Source organism: Salvelinus alpinus, chromosome 2 (genome assembly GCF_045679555.1).
Source record: "Salvelinus alpinus chromosome 2, SLU_Salpinus.1, whole genome shotgun sequence".
Taxonomy (NCBI): domain Eukaryota; kingdom Metazoa; phylum Chordata; class Actinopteri; order Salmoniformes; family Salmonidae; genus Salvelinus; species Salvelinus alpinus.
In genome coordinates, this window is record NC_092087.1 from 5,599,403 (window position 1) to 5,619,420 (window position 20,018).

The 20,018-nt window shown below is 42.2% G+C and overlaps 1 protein-coding gene across 1 annotated transcript in view; it reads left to right on the forward strand.

Moving 5' to 3' along the window:
- LOC139553201 (metabotropic glutamate receptor 7-like) overlaps positions 1 to 20,018 on the forward strand; it is a 420,178-nt gene that overhangs the window by 228,035 nt on the left and 172,125 nt on the right. The window contains exons 3-4 of the mRNA XM_071365256.1: positions 11,844 to 11,979; positions 15,153 to 15,307. Coding sequence (XP_071221357.1) covers positions 11,844 to 11,979; positions 15,153 to 15,307 — 291 coding nt within the window. The remainder of the gene's footprint in view (positions 1 to 11,843; positions 11,980 to 15,152; positions 15,308 to 20,018) is intronic.

A 20,018-nucleotide genomic window follows, 5' to 3' on the forward strand; every position in this document is an offset into this window, starting at 1 on the left:
TCTGCAAGAGGAAGAGACACAGGTACAGAGCGGGATGCCTCGTGAGGACCTGTTATCTGCAAGAGGAAGAGACACAGGTACAGAGCGGGATGCCTCGTGAGGTCCCGTTATCTGCAAGAGGAAGAGACACAGGTACAGAGCGGTATGCCTCGTGAGGACCCGTTATCTGCAAGAGGAAGAGACACAGGTACAGAGCGGGATGCCTCGTGAGGACCCGTTATCTGCAAGAGGAAGAGACACAGGTACAGAGCGGGATGCCTCGTGAGGACCCGTTATCTGCAAGAGGAAGAGACACAGGTACAGAGGACACAGAGCGGGATGCCTCGTGACACGCAAAAGGTGAGTGGGAACGCTGCCGCTACCGTCAGTATTACTTGCCAACGTGTCATTGGACAATAAATTAGACGAGGTACGTTCGCGAAAATCCTACCAATGGGATATCAAAAACTGTAATATCCTAAGTTTCACGGAATCGTGGCTGAATGATGACATGTATATTCAGCTAGCAGGATATACGCTGCACCGGCAAGATAGAACAGCACACTCCCGTAAGAGGAGGAGGGGGGGGGGGGGGGTTTGTGCATATTTGTAAACAACAGCTGGTGCACGAAATCTGAGGAAGTCTCTAGATTTTATTGTGATAAGTTGCAGGACACACTACTTGCCTAGAGAGTTTTCAGCTATACTTTTCATGGCTTTTTATTTACCACCACAGACGGATGCTGGCACTAAGACCGCACTCAGTTGTATAAGGAAATAAGCAAACAGGAAACCACTCACCCAGAGGTGGCGCTCCTAGTGGCCCGGAGACTTTAATGCAGGGAAACTAAAATCAGTTCTACCAAATTTCTATCAACATGTTAAATGTGCAACCAGAAGGAAAACAAATCTAGATCACCTGTAATCCACACACAGAGATGCGTACAAAGCTCTCCCTCGCCCTCCATTTGGTAAATCCAACCACAACTCTATCCTCCTGATTCCTGCTTACAAGCAAAAATTAAAGCAGGAAGCACCAGTGACTCGGTCTATAAAAAAGTGGTCAGATGCTAAACTACAGGACTGTTTTGCTATCACAGACGGGAACATGTTCCGGGATTCGTCCGATGACATTGAGGAATACACCATATCAGTCACTGGCTTTAACGATAAGTGCATCGAGGACGTCGTCCCCACAGTGACTGTACGTACATACCCCAACCAGAAGCCATGGGATACAGGCACTGAGCTAAAGTTCAGAGCTGCCACATTTAAGGTGCGGGACTCTAACCCGGAAGCTTACAAGAAATCCTGCTATGCCCTCCGACGAACCATCAAACAGGCAAAGTGTCAATACAGGGCTAAGATTTAATCATACTACACCGGCTCCGACGCTCTTCTTATGTGGCAGGGCTTGCAAACTATTACAGACTACAAAGGGAAGAACAGCCGCGAGCTGCCCAGTGCCAAGAGCCTACCAGACGAGCTAAATCACTTCTATGCTCGCTTCGAGGCAAGCAACACTGAGGCATGCATGAGAGCATCAGCTGTTCCGGACGACTGTGTGAATACGCTCTCCGTGGGGCCAGAAGATTACCAGGATGTGTGCAGACCAACTGGCAGGTGTCTTCACTGACATTTTCAACATATTCCTTATTGAGTCTGAAATACCAACATGTTTCAAGCAGACCACCATAGTCCCTGTGCCCAAAAACACAAAGGCAACCTTTGCCATATTCTTTCAATATGATGGATTTAATGGTGCTCAGTGGGATGTTCAACGTTTTGGATCTTTTTTTATTACCCCACCCTGATCTGTACATCTCCAGAACTTTGTCCCTGACCTGTTTGGAGAGCTGCTTGGTCTTCATGGTGCCGCTTGATTGGTGGTGCCCCTTGCTTGGTGGTGTTGCAGACTCTGGGGCCTTTCAGAACAGGTGTATATATACTGAGATCATGTGACAGATCATGTGTCACTTAGATAGCACACTGGTGGAATTATTTACCTAATTATGTGACTTCTGAAGGTAATTGGTTGCACAGATCTTATTTAGGGGCTTCATAGCAAAGGGGGTGAATATATATATGCACGCACCACTTTTCCGGTTTTTATTCTTTTGAATTTTTTGAAACAAGTCATTATTTTCATTTCACTTCACCAATTTGGACTATTTTGTGTATGTCCATTACATGACATCCAAATGAAAATCAATTTCTCTCTCTCTCTCTCTCTTTCTCTCTCCCTCAAAAGAATTGACAGTAAATTTTACACTCACAAAAGTTATCTTTCTCTCTCTCGTTCTCGTTCTCTTTCTCAGGAAACACTTTGCCATCAACCATTCTGGTTATTTCTTAAACCTATTTGTCTCCTGTTGGTGTTTTGTGTTCAATCAATATGTTGGATCAGGGAATGTCTGTGTCCTTTTCAGAGGAAATAAATACTTATTCTGTGTGCAACATCTACAGCTACACAGTGATATGTGTTTGGATTTCAAATTAAGCCAGAATTGATAATAGTTGATATTTGATAATAATTGATAATAATATTCTACAAAGGCATGAATTACTACATGCACAATGGTCAGATAGTGTTTTTCTCGGATATATTATTATTATATATATATTGTATATATTTAGCTCTAAATCCATAGATGAGGGATGGATTTCAATTGTTACACTTTATTTAGATAGTCCATCTATAGACACTATCAGATAACTATCCATTAACCTTAACCCTAAGCTTAACCTTTGCCCTAACATTACCAAGCCTTACTCGAAACCTAACCCTAACTGTACCCTTAGCAAGCAGTTGCTTATCAACAGATAGTTTCTATGACCATCTCTATATCGTGTACAGATGGACGATCCAGACTCTCCAAATTAAAGTGTGACACTGTTATCTACAAGGCCTTCGTCTTCGTCAATTTATTCACCCTCTGAATGTGTGGTGACATCCTCTCTGGAGGAATTTAATTGGTCGACTAACATCAGGTGACTGATCAATTCCATCATATCAGCACAATTCGAAGGGTCAGGTGAGCTCCGGATTGTGTCTTAACTCAGAGACATCAGTGAGTCTATCTAGATGTGATGGTCACTGTTACTCTGCAGGCTATAATGGGTCCATTAGGTGGACCATAGAGAAAACAAAGGCCAGGCATATTCTACACCAATCAGATTCTATACAGTGCCTTCCGGAAAGTATTCAGACTCCTTGACTTTTTCCACTTTTTTTTTTTAACGTTACAGCCTTATTCTAAAATGCATTAAATCGTTTTTTTACCTCCTCAATCTACACACAATACACCATAATGACATCACAATACACCATAATGACATCACAATACACCATAATGACATCACAATACACCATAATGACATCACAATACACCATAATGACATCACAATACACCATAATGACATCACAATACACCATAATGACATCACAATACACCATAATGACATCACAATACACCATAATGACATCACAATACCCCATAATGACAAAGCAAAAACAGGTTTTTAGAAATGTTTTTTGCTAATTTATTAAACATAAAAACATAAAATATCACATTTACATTTGTATTCAGACCCTTTACTCAGTACTTTGTTGAAGCACCTTCGGCAGCGATTACAGCCTCGAGGCTTCTTGGGTATGACGCTACAAGCTTGGCACACCTGTATTTGGGGAGTTTCTCCCATTCTTTTCTGTAGATTCTTTCAAGCGTTGTCAGGTTGGATGGAGAGTGATAAGATGTTTAGAGCCTAAACAGACGGAACAATAAATTCAGCCTTTAGTGTCGTGAAGATAAGGGGGTGTAAAGAGGCTACTGACCAGTGAATAATACTACTCAACTCATGTATTTACATAGCATTTAAAATATATATATATATATATATTTAACCTTTATTTAACTTGGCAAGTCAGTTAAGAACAAATTCTTATTTTACAATGACGGCCTACACCCGAACAATTCTGGACCAATTGTGCGCCGAACAATGGGACTCCCAATCACGGCCGGATGTGATACAGCCTGGATTGAAACCAGGGACTGTAGTGATGCCTTTTGCACTGAGATGCAGTGCCTTAGACCGCTGAGCCACTCGGGAGCCCATAACATTCCTGTAACATTAGACTGTAACGGAACCATTTTGTCCCAACCCAGGTAACCTAGCTAGCCGGATCTAGCCGGAGCTGCTAACGTTAGCTCCAGGAGATGGTAGAATCCAGCCGAACACTGTGTGTTAACAGCACTAACACAATGGTCCCGAAATAAAACACTTGAAAAAAAGCTTTAAAGGTATAAAATGTTTAAGTGTCTTAGAAAATATAAAACGGATAGCTAAGTGTTTAAAAAATAAAAAATAAACACTGAAACGCCTCCATGTTTGATTATTTGTCTTTTCAGAAGGACACTGATAATCTACTAACTCTCTATTCATGCCCATAACACTGCTATCTCTCTGTTCTGTATAATCACTATGCTAGTCTATATTCATGTCCCTAACAATGCTATCTCTCTGTTCTGTATAATCAGTATGTTAGTCTCTATTCATGTCCCTAACACTGCTATCTCTCTGTTCTGTATAATCAGTATGTTAGTCTCTATTCATGTCCCTAACACTGCTATCTCTCTGTTCTGTATAATCAGTATGTTAGTCTATATTCATGTCCCTAACACTGCTATATCTCTGTTCTGTATAATCAGTATGTTAGTCTATCTTCACGTCCCTAACACTGCTATCTCTCTGTTCTGTATAATCAGTATGTTAGTCTCTATTCATGCCCCTAACAGTGCTATCTCTCTGTTCTGTATAATCAGCATGTTAGTCTCTATTCATGTCCCTAACACTGCTATCTCTCTGTTCTGTATAATCAGTATGTTAGTCTCTATTCACGTCCCTAACACTGCTATCTCTCTGTTCTGTATAATCAGTATGTTAGTCTCTATTCATGCCCTTAACAGTGCTATCTCTCTGTTCTGTATAATCAGTATGTTAGTCTCTATTCACGTCCCTACCACTGCTATCTCTCTGTTCTGTATAATCAGTATGTTAGTCTCTATTCATGTCCCTAACACTGCTATCTCTCTGTTCTGTATAATCAGTATGTTAGTCTCTAGTCATGTCCCTAACACTGCTATCTCTCTGTTCTGTATAATCAGTATGTTAGTCTCTATTCATGTCCCTAACACTGCTATCTCTCTGTTCTGTATAATCACTATGTTAGTCTCTATTCATGCCCATAACACTGCTATCTCTCTGTTCTGTATAATCACTATGTTAGTCTCTATTCATGTCCCTAACACTGCTATCTCTCTGTTCTGTATAATCAGTATGTTAGTCTCTATTCATGTCCCTATCACTGCTATCTCTCTGTTCTGTATAATCAGTATGTTAGTCTATATTCATGTCCCTAACACTGTTATCTCTCTGTTCTGTATAATCAGTATGTTAGTCTCTATTCATGTCCCTAACACTGATATCTCTCTGTTCTGTATAATCAGTATGTTAGTCTCTATTCATGTCCCTAACACTGCTATCTCTCTGTTCTGTATAATCAGCATGTTAGTCTCTATTCATGTCCCTAACACTGCTATCTCTCTGTTCTGTATAATCACTATGTTAGTCTCTATTCACGTCCCCACCACTGCTATCTCTCTGTTCTGTATAATCAGTATGTTAGTCTCTATTCATGTCCCTAACACTGCTATCTCTCTGTTCTGTATAATCACTATGTTAGTCTCTATTCACGTCCCCACCACTGCTATCTCTCTGTTCTGTATAATCAGTATGTTAGTCTCTATTCATGTCCCTAACACTGCTATCTCTCTGTTCTGTATAATCAGCATGTTAGTCTCTATTCATGTCCCTAACACTGCTATCTCTCTGTTCTGTATAATCAGTATGTTAGTCTCTATTCACGTCCCCACCACTGCTATCTCTCTGTTCTGTATAATCAGTATGTTAGTCTCTATTCATGTCCCTAACACTGCTATCTCTCTGTTCTGTATAATCAGTATGTTAGTCTCTATTCACGTCCCCACCACTGCTATCTCTCTGTTCTGTATAATCAGTATGTTAGTCTCTATTCATGTCCCTAACACTGCTATCTCTCTGTTCTGTATAATCAGTATGTTAGTCTCTATTCATGTCCCTAACACTGCTATATCTCTGTTCTGTATAATCAGTATGTTAGTCTCTATTCATGTCCCTAACACTGCTATCTCTCTGTTCTGTATAATCAGTATGTTAGTCTCTATTCACGTCCCTACCACTGCTATCTCTCTGTTCTGTATAATCAGTATGTTAGTCTCTATTCATGTCCCTAACACTGCTATCTCTCTGTTCTGTATAATCAGTATGTTAGTCTCTATGCATGTCCCTAACACTGCTATCTCTCTGTTCTGTATAATCAGTATGTTAGTCTCTATTCATGTCCCTAACACTGCTATCTCTTTGTTCTGTATAATCAGTATGTTAGTCTCTATTCATGTCCCTAACACTGCTATCTCTCTGTTCTGTATAATCAGTATGTTAGTCTCTATTCATGCCCATAACACTGCTATCTCTCTGTTCTGTATAATCACTATGTTAGTCTATATTCATGTCCCTAACACTGCTATCTCTCTGTTCTGTATAATCAGTATGTTAGTCTCTATTCATGTCCCTATCACTGCTATCTCTCTGTTCTGTATAATCAGTATGTTAGTCTATATTCATGTCCCTAACACTGTTATCTCTCTGTTCTGTATAATCAGTATGTTAGTCTCTATTCATGTCCCTAACACTGCTATCTCTCTGTTCTGTATAATCAGTATGTTAGTCTCTATTCATGTCCCTAACACTGCTATCTCTCTGTTCTGTATAATCAGCATGTTAGTCTCTATTCATGTCCCTAACACTGCTATCTCTCTGTTCTGTATAATCAGTATGTTAGTCTCTATTCACGTCCCTAACACTGCTATCTCTCTGTTCTGTATAATCAGTATGTTAGTCTCTATTCATGCCCCTAACAGTGCTATCTCTCTGTTCTGTATAATCAGTATGTTACTCTCTATTCACGTCCCTACCACTGCTATCTCTCTGTTCTGTATAATCAGTATGTTAGTCTCTATTCATGTCCCTAACACTGCTATCTCTCTGTTCTGTATAATCAGTATGTTAGTCTCTAGTCATGTCCCTAACACTGCTATCTCTCTGTTCTGTATAATCAGTATGTTAGTCTCTATTCATGTCCCTAACACTGCTATCTCTCTGTTCTGTATAATCAGCATGTTAGTCTCTATTCATGTCCCTAACACTGCTATCTCTCTGTTCTGTATAATCAGTATGTTAGTCTCTATTCACGTCCCTAACACTGCTATCTCTCTGTTCTGTATAATCAGTATGTTAGTCTCTATTCATGTCCCTAACACTGCTATCTCTCTGTTCTGTATAATCAGTATGTTAGTCTCTATTCATGTCCCTAACACTGCTATCTCTCTGTTCTGTATAATCAGTATGTTAGTCTCTAGTCATGTCCCTAACACTGCTATCTCTCTGTTCTGTATAATCAGTATGTTAGTCTCTATTCACGTCCCTACCACTGCTATCTCTCTGTTCTGTATAATCAGTATGTTAGTCTCTGTTCATGTCCCTAACACTGCTATCTCTCTGTTCTGTATAATCAGTATGTTAGTCTCTATTCATGTCCCTAACACTGCTATCTCTCTGTTCTGTATAATCAGTATGTTAGTCTCTAGTCATGTCCCTAACACTGCTATCTCTCTGTTCTGTATAATCACTATGTTAGTCTCTATTCATGTCCCTAACACTGCTATCTCTCTGTTCTGTATAATCACTATGTTAGTCTCTATTCATGTCCCTAACAGTGCTATCTCTCTGTTCTGTATAATCAGTATGTTAGTCTATGTTCACGTCCCTAACACTGCTATCTCTCTGTTCTGTGTAATCACTATGTTAGTCTCTATTCATGTCCCTAACACTGCTATCTCTCTGGTCTGTATAATCAGTATGTTAGTCTATGTTCACGTCCCTAACACTGCTATCTCTCTGTTCTGTGTAATCACTATGTTAGTCTCTATTCATGCCCCTAACAGTGCTATCTCTCTGTTCTGTATAATCAGTATGTTAGTCTCTATTCATGTCCCTAACAGTGCTATCTCTCTGTTCTGTATAATCAGTATGTTAGTCTCTATTCACGTCCCTACCACTGCTATCTCTCTGTTCTGTATAATCAGTATGTTAGTCTCTATTCATGTCCCTAACACTGCTATCTCTCTGTTCTGTATAATCAGTATGTTAGTCTCTATTCATGTCCCTAACACTGCTATCTCTCTGTTCTGTATAATCAGTATGTTAGTCTCTAGTCATGTCCCTAACACTGCTATCTCTCTGTTCTGTATAATCAGTATGTTAGTCTCTAGTCATGTCCCTAACACTGCTATCTCTCTGTTCTGTATAATCAGTATGTTAGTCTATGTTCACGTCCCTAACACTGCTATCTCTCTGTTCTGTGTAATCACTATGTTAGTCTCTATTCATGTCCCTAACACTGCTATCTCTCTGTTCTGTATAATCAGTATGTTAGTCTCTATTCATGTCCCTAACACTGCTATCTCTCTGTTCTGTATAATCAGTATGTTAATCTCTATTCACGTCCCTAACACTGCTATCTCTCTGTTCTGTGTAATCACTATGTTAGTCTCTATTCATGTCCCTAACACTGCTATCTCTCTGTTCTGTATAATCAGTATGCTAGTCTCTATTCATGTCCCTAACACTGCTATCTCTCTGTTCTGTATAATCAGTATGTTAGTCTATGTTCACGTCCCTAACACTGCTATCTCTCTGTTCTGTGTAATCACTATGTTAGTCTCTATTCATGTCCCTAACACTGCTATCTCTCTGTTCTGTATAATCAGTATGTTAGTCTATGTTCACGTCCCCAACACTGCTATCTCTCTTTTCTGTGTAATCACTATGTTAGTCTCTATTCATGTCCCTAACACTGCTATCTCTCTGTTCTGTATAATCAGTATGTTAATCTCTATTCACGTCCCTAACACTGCTATCTCTCTGTTCTGTGTAATCACTATGTTAGTCTCTATTCATGTCCCTAACACTGCTATCTCTCTGTTCTGTATAATCAGTATGTTAGTCTCTATTCATGTCCCTAACACTGCTATCTCTCTGTTCTGTATACTCACTATGTTAGTCTCTATTCATGTCCCTAACACTGCTTTCTCTCTGTTCTGTATAATCAGTATGTTAGTCTATCTTCACGTCCCTAACACTGCTATCTCTCTGTTCTGTATAATCAGTATGTTAGTCTCTATTCACGTCCCTAACACTGCTATCTCTCTGTTCTGTATAATCAGTATGTTAGTCTCTATTCACGTCCCTAACAGTGCTATCTCTCTGTTCTGTATAATCAGTATGTTAGTCTCTATTCATGTCCCTAACACTGCTATCTCTCTGTTCTGTATAATCAGTATGTTAGTCTCTATTCATGTCCCTAACACTGCTATCTCTCTGTTCTGTATAATCAGTATGTTAGTCTCTATTCACGTCCCTACCACTGCTATCTCTCTGTTCTGTATAATCAGTATGTTAGTCTCTAGTCATGTCCCTAACACTGCTTTCTCTCTGTTCTGTATAATCAGTATGTTAGTCTATCTTCACGTCCCTAACACTGCTATCTCTCTGTTCTGTATAATCACTATGTTAGTCTCTATTCATGTCCCTAACACTGCTATCTCTCTGTTCTGTATAATCAGTATGTTGGTCTCTATTCTTGTCCCTAACACTGCTAACTGCACATGCCGTGATGTGCACAAAATAACATCATGATCATACACAAAATAATACATGGATAAACTGGTAATTAGGTGAATAACTGTAAAAACTAAACGATCTCTCTGATCTGTATAATAAGTATATTAATATATATTTTGTGCCACAAACATCTGGTTATGTTTCACATTCTACTGTATAATATTTTGGCTTAATTTTTTTGTTTGCATGCAATGCTCACAGCATGAGGTTCCTTCCTGGAATAGAGTCATGACATCACAAACAGAACCGACTGGATAGGCTGCAATGCTCACAGCATGAGGTTCCTTCCTGGAATAGAGTCATGACATCACAACCAGAACCGACTGGATAGGCTGGGTCAGAACAGGCTGTGGAGATGGAACTATGTTGGAAGCTCCAGTATTATTTAACCATGCAGCCTATTTAGCATCACAGTAATATACTGCATTTCTTTTTGATCCCTCCGGGACACCATACTTTGTTCTGGGTATGAGGCACCGTGCTCTTAAATGTGCTGCTCCTGGTTAGAGGGTGATGTAAAGCTACATTCCCTCAATGTTAAAAGTCTGTCAAGTAAATATTGAGGGGTGATAGTTAGCATGCTGCTGTCAATGGGAAAACTGTAAATAAATGCTGTTGTACATTTCTCAGGCGCCTGAGGAACCCTGGGGGTTTTTAGCAGGTGTTTCTTCTCAACCCTTTTGGGTGATCTCTGTTACAACAAGTATCTAATTTTAACTCGACATATGGCAGCAGTGCTTTGAAACACACTACTGGAAAGTTTTATATTCTGCACATACATTATTTTCTATTGCTTCTATTTATACGTCTGAAGTCGGGTAAAATACAGTCTCTATAGTGTAACAGAGGAGGTTCTGCATGATGAATAACCATCAAGCCCTGAAGACTTGTGTTAGTTCCCTGAGCTAACGTGGCGTTCAGGGGACCCTGGGTCATATTTATAGTTGTATTTATATATGGATCCCCAAGGCAGTAGCTACTCTTCCTGGGGTCCAGCAAAATTCAGGCAGTTTATGCTATTTTTTTAAATAATTTGTGTGTGTATAGTGTGTATGTTATCGTCTGTGTGTATGTTGGTGTTGCTTCACAGTTCCCCCGCTGTTACATGTTTTTTAAATCTGGTTTAAAAGAAAATATATATAAATCTGATTCTACCATTTGCATCAGTTACCTGATGTGGAATAGAGTTCCATGTAGTCATGGCTCTATGTAGTACTGTGCACCTCCCATAGTCTGTTCTGGACTTGGGGACTGTGAAGAGACCTCTGGTGGCATGTCTTGTGGGGTATGCGTGGGTGTCTGAGCTGTGTGCCAGTAGTTAAAACAGACAGCTCGTTGCATTCAACATGTCGATACCTCTATATTTACAGTGACATGGGAATTATGAACATGACCTGGTTATAAAGCTTGTTACAGTCAGGTTCATGCTACCAAACAGAGACTATTTACATCCCAGCTAAAACTCAGGGGTTTGTGACAGGAATATGGACTGAATTAAATATAGCCCACATTATTCTGCCTTTAGACTTTCCTTCCCTGTTCATCATAGCTATGGACCATTTAATACAGTACTGTAGCCTACAGGAGATCTTTGATATGTACTTGTAACAGACGCCATGATGTACAATTAATGACTGTGTGCAAAAGGCTTTGTGATGTATAGCTCAACTATATTTAGTTTGAACACGTCTATGGGATTTCATATTGTACGGCATTGTAAAGTATGTCATAGCCTGTTAATACAAAGCCTTTTGTTACACGTGGAGTTGTGTACCTCAGTTCAGATCAGTGTGTATGGGGAGGTTTGATCATTGTAATTGAGGTGGTTCGATGTTCATCGGATTTATGTAAACATTTTTGTTGTTGTGCATATTTCATTTATTTTCTGCACATTTTTTTTTATTTTTTATTTTTTACAAATGTAATTTTTGTAGTTTTTAGTAGTTAACGTTCTTCTTCCAGGTGCTTCTCCCAGTTTGAGGTACCTTACCGGAAGCTCATAATTATCCCTCTTTCCAATTCAGGTGGGATCTGCATCGCTCAGTCCTTAAAGATCCCTCACAATCACAAGCAGGAGAACTTCGACAAGATCATCAGGCTGCTTCTGGAGACTCGTTACGCCCGGGCAGTCGTCCTCTTCGCCTCAGATGAGGACATACGGTATGTATCTACTCGTTTTTAGCCCTTTTAGCTAAAGCCTAGGGATTTCTGTGTGCTGGCACTCAAAGCAAGATTTTAAATATTGTCCTGGCAGCTCGAGAGCTGCTGAGTCCTAAGAATTTAAAACTGAAAAGCTGAAAGAAGGTTCAGGACGATGGCAACTTAATTCCCTTCAATAATGTTTCATTTAATGCTGACGGATTTTGTAGCCGGCGCCATTCTCACAGCACTATGTATCTCCTGTTCGTTATCTCACCAAGCATAATGTGTGACAACGATTAAGAGGCTAATGATTTATCCCTGTGTGTGCATAAAGGAGGACTCCACACACAGCAGTCAAATAGGTCCATGTGGTTTTAATGAAATCACGTATCGAACACTTAGGTCTTCATCAAAGGGTTGAATCATTGTTTCAGTAAAACCACATCTGTCCTTAGAGATCCCTGTTTATTTTCTATATTTTGGTCAGGGTGTGACTAGGGTGGGTACTCTAGTTTTTGTATATCTATGTTTTCTTTTTCTTTGTTGGCCTAGTATGTTTCCCAATCCGAGGCAGCTGTCTATCGTTGTCTCTGATTGTGGATCATACTTAGGCAGCCCTTTATCCCACCTTCAGTTGTGGGATCTTGTCTTTGTTTTGTTTGCGTGTATTTTGCACGACGAAGCTTTTCGTTCTTTGTGTTGTTTATAGTTTTTTTCCCCGCTGGTTCACATTTAAATAAAGTATGATGAACTCCAATCACGCTGCGCCTTGGTCTACCCTTAACGACGAACGTTACAACATCTGAGCTTAGACGATAGATCACAGTCACGTAGACTTGTCTTGTACTTTCTGCTGAACAAATCGTTTTGATCCTCAGCACCTTCTTTAAAACACTGCGTACAGTATGTAAACCTACTATTGTAGGGAGAACAAAAACCACAACACCACAGCCATTTGACAGCAGTACATATTGAAGTATCGGTCTTGTCACAGTTCTTGTGACATTGTATTTCTGTTGTGATCGCAAGACCACAATGCAATGTGTGGTTGAGTAATTGATCTGTAGTTCCACATCAAACCGGATATAACTCAGCATCCGGTTGATTAATCTGTCAAGACAATATACAAAAACCTGAGGAAACATCTCTTCACGATGTCTCTTTGTTCAGAGCAAATACAACGGAAAACTACCCTTCGCCTTTTTCTCCCCTCTCTTTGGAGATATTCTCCCATTCCTCACTTCCCTCATCAGGTCATCCCTGATCGCTGGCTGCGTCCCCTCTGATTGCAAAATTGCCCGAGTTGTTCCCCTCCACAAGAAACCAACACTCCACTCATCTGACGTCAAAAGATTATGGACCTTTATCCCTACTTTCTTTTCTTTCCAAAACAATTGAGCGTGTTGTCTCCGATGAACTTTCTCGTTATCTCTCTCAGAACGATCTTCTTGATCCTAACCAGTCAGGCTTCGAGACGGGTCACTCAACCGAGACTGCTCTTCTCTGTGTCACAGAGTCTCTCCGCACTGCCAAAGCTGACTCTCTCTCCTCTGTTCTCATCCTCTTAGATCTATCCTCTGCCTTCAATACTGTGAACCATCAGATCCTACTCTCCAACCTCTCAGGGCTGGGCGTCTCAGGCTCTAGGACTGCATCCTACCTGGCAGGTTGTTCCTACCAGGTGACGTGGAGAGGATCTGTGTCTGCACCACGTACTCGCACTACTGGTGTCCCCCAGGGTTCGGTTCTAGGTCCTCTCCTCTTCTCTTTATACACCAAGTCACTCGGCTCCGTCATATCCTCACATGGTCTCTCCTATCATTTCTATGCCGATGACAATCAACCATTCTTCTCCTTCAAGACCTCTTCCTCACAGTTGACAACTCCATAGTGTCCCCCCTCCCAGAGTGGAAAGAACCTTGGCGTGACCCTGGACAACACCCTGATGTTCTCTGCAAACATCAAAGCAATGACTCACTCCTGCAGGTTCATGCTCTACAACATCCATAACGTACGACCCTTTCCTCACATAGGAAGCGGCGCAGGTCCTAATCCAGGCACTTGTCACCTCCCATCTGGACTGCTGCAACTCGCTCTTGTCTGGGCTCCCGGCCTGTGCCTTCAAACTCCTGCAACTTATCCAGAAATCTGCAGCCTGCCTGGTTTTCCACCTTCCCAAGTTATCCTGTGTCACCACGCTCCTACACCCTTCTCCACTGGCTTCCAGTCGATGCTTGCATCCACTACAGGACTATGGTGCTTACCTACTGAGCAGCAAGAGGGACTGTCCCTCCCTACCTTCAGGCTATGCTCAAACCCTACACCCCAAACAGAGCACTCCGTTCTGCCACCTACAGTAGGGCAGCTCTCGCTCAGCCCAGTACAAGCTCTTCTTTGTCCTGGCACCCCAATGTTGGAGCCAGCTTCCCCCTGAAGCTAGGACAGCACCCGTAAACCCTACCTCTTCAAAGAGTATCTTAAATAATCCCCCTCCTTTCCTGAACCAACACTTGTACTTCACCCGCCTAGCAGCTCTGTCGTTCTAGTTCTGGCTCTACTGATAGAATTGAGGAGAAAGTCTACTTCCTATGCCTGTGATATGTGGTTGTCACTCCTAGCTATCTTAAGGCGAATGCACTAACTGTAAGTCACTTTGGCTAAAAGCTTCTGCTAAATGACCAAAAAAATGTCATTGTAAAAAATGTACATGAACATGTTACTGAGTAGTATAATATATAATAGATGAATGTACTGTTTGAATAACTCCTGTACGGAGCTGTGTGACTGATTTAATAGATCGATGTATTGTTTGAAAACTGCTGTACGGAGCTGTGTGACTGATTTAATAGATCGATGTACTGTTTGAATAACTGCTGTACGGAGCTGTGTGACTGATAGATCAATGTACTGTTTGAATAACTCTGCTGTGAATCGTGTGTGTGTGTGTGTGTGTGTGAGTGTGAGTGTGTGTGTGTGTGTGTGTGTGTGTGTGTGTGTGTGTGTGTGTGTGTGTGTGTGTGTGTGTGTGTGTGTGTGTGTGTGTGTGTGTGTGTGTGTGTGTGGGTTTCTATGGTTGCTTGGGATGATGCATAGCAACAACAAAAAAAAACATTTAAATGTGCAAGATGGACTATAACGTACTGCTCCATTTTATGCTATCCTATTCATTCGATCTGTGTGTCTGATTGCAGGGGTATCCTGAATGCCAGTAAGAGAGCTGACCAGGTGGGTCATTTCCTGTGGATCGGTTCAGACAGCTGGGGAGCCAAGAACAGCCCTGTCCATCAGCTAGAAGAAGCAGCAGTGGGAGCTGTCACTATCCTGCCAAAGAGAGCAACCATTGCCGGTAGGTTGTGCCTGCAGACTTTTAGTGGAGAGAGAGAAAAAAAAAATGAGAAAAAAGCTACTTGCTGTCAGTCTTCTGTCGTCTACAGTACATTCTGTAGAAGTAGACTGTCTACTAGTACCAATACTGTGGTACTATTGTCTACTGTTGCTGTCTGTCGTCTACAGTACATTCTGTAGAAGTAGACTGCCTACTAGCACCAATACTGTGGTACTATTGTCTACTGTTGCTGTCTGTCGTCTACAGTACATTCTGTAGAAGTAGACTGCCTACTAGCACCAATACTGTGGTACTATTGTCTACTGTTGCTGTCTGTCGTCTACAGTACATTATGTAGACGTAGACTGTCTACTAGCACCAATACTGTGGTACTATTGTCTACTGTTGCTGTCTGTTGTCTACAGTACATTCTGTATAAGTAGACTGCCTACTAGCACCAATACTGTGGTACTATTGTCTACTGTTGCTGTCTGTCGTCTACAGTACATTCTGTATAAGTAGACTGCCTACTAGCACCAATACTGTGGTACTATTGTCTACTGTTGCTGTCTGTCGTCTACAGTACATTCTGTATAAGTAGACTGTCTACTAGCACCAATACTGTGATACTATTGTTTACTGTTGTCTGTTGTCTCTCTCCTACATTCTGTAGAAGTAGTGGAAGGATAGTTATGGAAGAATATTGAACGATGCAATTAAATAATACATGCAGTATATTGCCGAGATGTACTTGGGAAATGTTTTTCTAGATATGATGCAATATAGCTATATATATATATATATATATGTTTTTACCATGTTGACCAAAGCATTCAACAAATGAAGAAGACTCAGGAATCTGTAATGCAGTACATTTAGCCAATGTACCATAAAGGATATGTACTGTCTTTCTTACGCAACACAACTTAAAGATGTAAAATGTCTGCCTGACATTACATGAACAAACTCATAATGCAAGTCCAAAGGTATTTTATCTGATTCTGATTCTGGAGCAACACGAGTTACCGTGGCTACATCAAATCAGATTATATTTGTCACAAGCTTCATAAACAACATAAATGCTTCCCAACAATACAGAGATAAAATAAAGATAAATAATCATAAAATAATAACACACAGAATAAATACACAATGAGTAACGATAACTTGGCTATATACACGGGATACCAGTACCAAGTCAATGTGCAGGGGTACGAGGTAATTGATGTAGATATGTACATGTTTTAGGTAGGGATAAAGTGACTAGGCAACAGGATAGATAATACACAGTAACAGCAGTATATGTGATGAGTGAAAAGGTCAATGCAGATAGTTAAATAGTTAACCAATAGCTACCCGGACTAACTATTTACCAGTCTTGTGGCTTCAGGGTAGAAGCTGTTTAGCGTCCTGTTGGTTCCAGACTTGTTGCCTCGGTACCACTTGCCGTGCGGGTTGCAGAGAGAAGACTCTATGACTTGGGTGGCTGGAGTCTTTGTCAATTTTCAGGGCCTTCCTCTGACTCTGCCTGGTATAGATGTCCTGGATGACAGGGAGCTCGGCCCCAGTGACGTACTGGGTCGTACGCACTAATCTCTGTAGCGCCTTCCGGTCGGATGCCAAGGAGTTGCCATACCAAGCGGCGATGCAGCCAGTCAGGATGCTCTCAATGGTGCAGCTGTAGACATTGTTGAATATCTGAGGGCCCATTCCTAAATCTTTTCAGCCTCCTGAGGGGGAAGAAGCGTTGTCGTGCCTTCTTCACGACTGTTTTGTGTGTTTGGACCATGATAATTCCTTAGTGATGTGGACACCGAGGAACTTGAAGCTCTCGACCCGCTCCACTGCAGTTTACCGTCGATGTGGATGGTGGCGTGCTCTGCCCTTCGTTTCCTGTAGTCCACGATCAGCTTCTTTGTCTTGCTGACATTGAGGGAGATGTTGTTGTCTTGGCACCACACTGGAGGGCACTATGGTGTTGAACGCTGAGCTATAGTCAATGAACACCGTTCTCACATAGGTATTCCTCTTGTCCAGGTGGAATAGGGCAGTGTGGAGTGCAATAGAGATTGTGTCATCAGTGGATCTGTTGCGGTGGTATGCGAATTGGAGTGGGTCCCGGGTGTTTGGGTAGGTGATGTTGATTTGAGCCATGACCAGCCTTTCAAAGCATTTCATGGCTACAGATGTGAATGCTACAGGGCGATAGTGATTTAGGCAAGTTACCTTGGCGCTTTTGGGCACAGAGACTAGGGTGGTTTGCTTAAAACATGTTGGTATTACAGACTCAGTCAGGGAGACGTTGAAAATGTTAGTGAAGTCACTTGTCAGCTGGTCAGCAAAGCACGCATCCTGGTAATCTGACTGAATGTTAACCTGTTTAAAGGTCTTCCTCACATCGGTTATGGAGAGTGAGATGACTGTCTGGGCAGCTCGCGGCTGGGCTTCTCTTTGTAATCCGTGATAGTTTGCAAGCGCTGCCACATCCGATGAGGATTCGATCTTAGTCCTGTATTGGCGTTTTGACTGCTTGATGGCTCGTCGGAAGTCGTAACGGGATTTCTTATAAGCATCCGGATTAGTGCCCCACTCCTTGAAAGCGGCAGCTCTATCCTTTAGATCTGTGGGGATGTAGCCTGTAATCCATGGATTCTGGTTGGGATATGTACGCACGCTCACTGTGGGGGACGACATCATCCATGCACTTAATAATGAAGCCTGTGACTTATGTGGTAAACGATGTTACTATGGTGACCTCAACGAGGAATCCCAGAACAAATTATACATGATCCTAATGATGGAAGTCTATTATCCTGAACGATCACACACAACTGTGTTATGTTTGGCTATGGGCTGGATGGTACGGTGTGTATATGTGTGTGTGTGTGTTTATGTGTGTGCGTGCTTTGTAGTTAGGCCTGTTAGCGAAGGCTGCCCACTGTCAAGACTAGATCACAGCCTTTCTGATTGTGCCAGGTGTATCGCAAATGGCACTCTATTCCCTATTTCCTATTCCCTATTCCCTGTTCCCTGTTCCCTGTTTCCTATTCCCTGTTCCCTGTTTCCTATTCCCTATTCCCTGTTTCCTATTCCCTATTCCATATTCACGATTCCCTGTTTCCTATTCCCTATCCCCTGTTTCCTATTCCCTATTTCATTTTTCCTATTCCCTATTCCCTGTTTCCTATTCCCTATTTCCTATTCCCTATTCCCTGTTTCCTATTCCCTATTCCCTATTCCTTGTTTCCTATTCCCTATTCCCTATTCCCTGTTTCCTATTCCCTATTTCCTATTCCATATTCCCTGTTTCCTATTCCCTATTCCATATTCCTTGTTTCCTATTCCCTATTCCCTGTTTCCTATTTCCTATTCCCTGTTTCCTATTCCCTATTCCCTGTTTAGGGTGAATAGGGTGCCATTTGGGTCATAAGTAGTGCACTAAATAGGGAATAGCGTTCCATTTGGAAAGCAGACTCTGAGTCGTGCAGGGTCAAGTCTACCACCGAGTGATGTCATCAGCGCCTTAGCGAGACACTGGACGGATGAAACTGTGAGACTGAGTTGGAGTTGTTGGAGTCTGTAACCTTGAGCTACAGGGTTTAATTGGTCTGTGGGAGAGCCCACAGGTGCCAAATTAATAAATAGTTTCCCTTTGATGTTTTCAGAGATACTTTTTTTTCTTTATCGGCTAATGATTTATGGGAATGGATGTTTCCGGGGGTTGGAGGGGGGGTGGGGGTGAGGGAGAGGGGGAGGACCGGGTGTGGGGGTGAGGGAGAGGGGGAGGACGGGGGGTGGGGGTGAGTGAGAGGGGGAGGACGGGGGGTGGGGGTGAGGGAGAGGGGGAGGACGGGGGGTGGGGGTGAGTGAGAGGGGGAGGACGGGGGGTGGGGGTGAGGGAGAGGGGGAGGACGGGGGGTGGGGGTGAGGGAGAGGGGGAGGACGGGGGGTGGGGGTGAGTGAGAGGGGGAGGACGGGGGTGAGGGGGAGGACGGGAAGGGAGGGAGGAGAAGGGACAGGGTTCAGTCTGGCTGAGTGATAGGAGAGAAGGATGGCTGCGGGGACTGAACTCACTCACACACAGGCATGTGCACGCACACAAGCACACACACACACACACACACACACACACACACACACACACACACACACACACACACACACACACACACACAGGGAGTGTGTCTGAGTGAAAGAGAGAGCGACGGCTGAGGGACTCTGGGCTGCTGTGTGGTTTCACTGCACCATCTCTCTGCTCTCTCTGACTAAGAGGGAGAAAACTCCTGCTGTTCAGCCTACTGTGAGAAAGCCACATGTAATGTCCATTAGGACCAAAGCACAACTCTTCATCACTTGTTGTTGGGTTGGCCACAGCACAACTCTTCATCACTTGTTGTTGGGTTGGCCACAGCACAACTCTTCATCACTTGTTGTTGGGTTGGACACAGCACAACTCTTCATCACTTGTTGTTGGGTTGGCCACAGCACAACTCTCCCATCACTTGTTGTTGGGTTGGACACAGCACAACTCTTCATCACTTGTTGTTGGGTTGGCCACAGCACAACTCTTCATCACTTGTTGTTGGGTTGGCCACAGCACAACTCTTCATCACTTGTTGTTGGGTTGGACACAGCACAACTCTTCATCACTTGTTGTTGGGTTGGCCACAGCACAACTCTCCATCACGTGTTGTTGGGTTGGCCACAGCACAACTCTCCATCACGTGTTGTT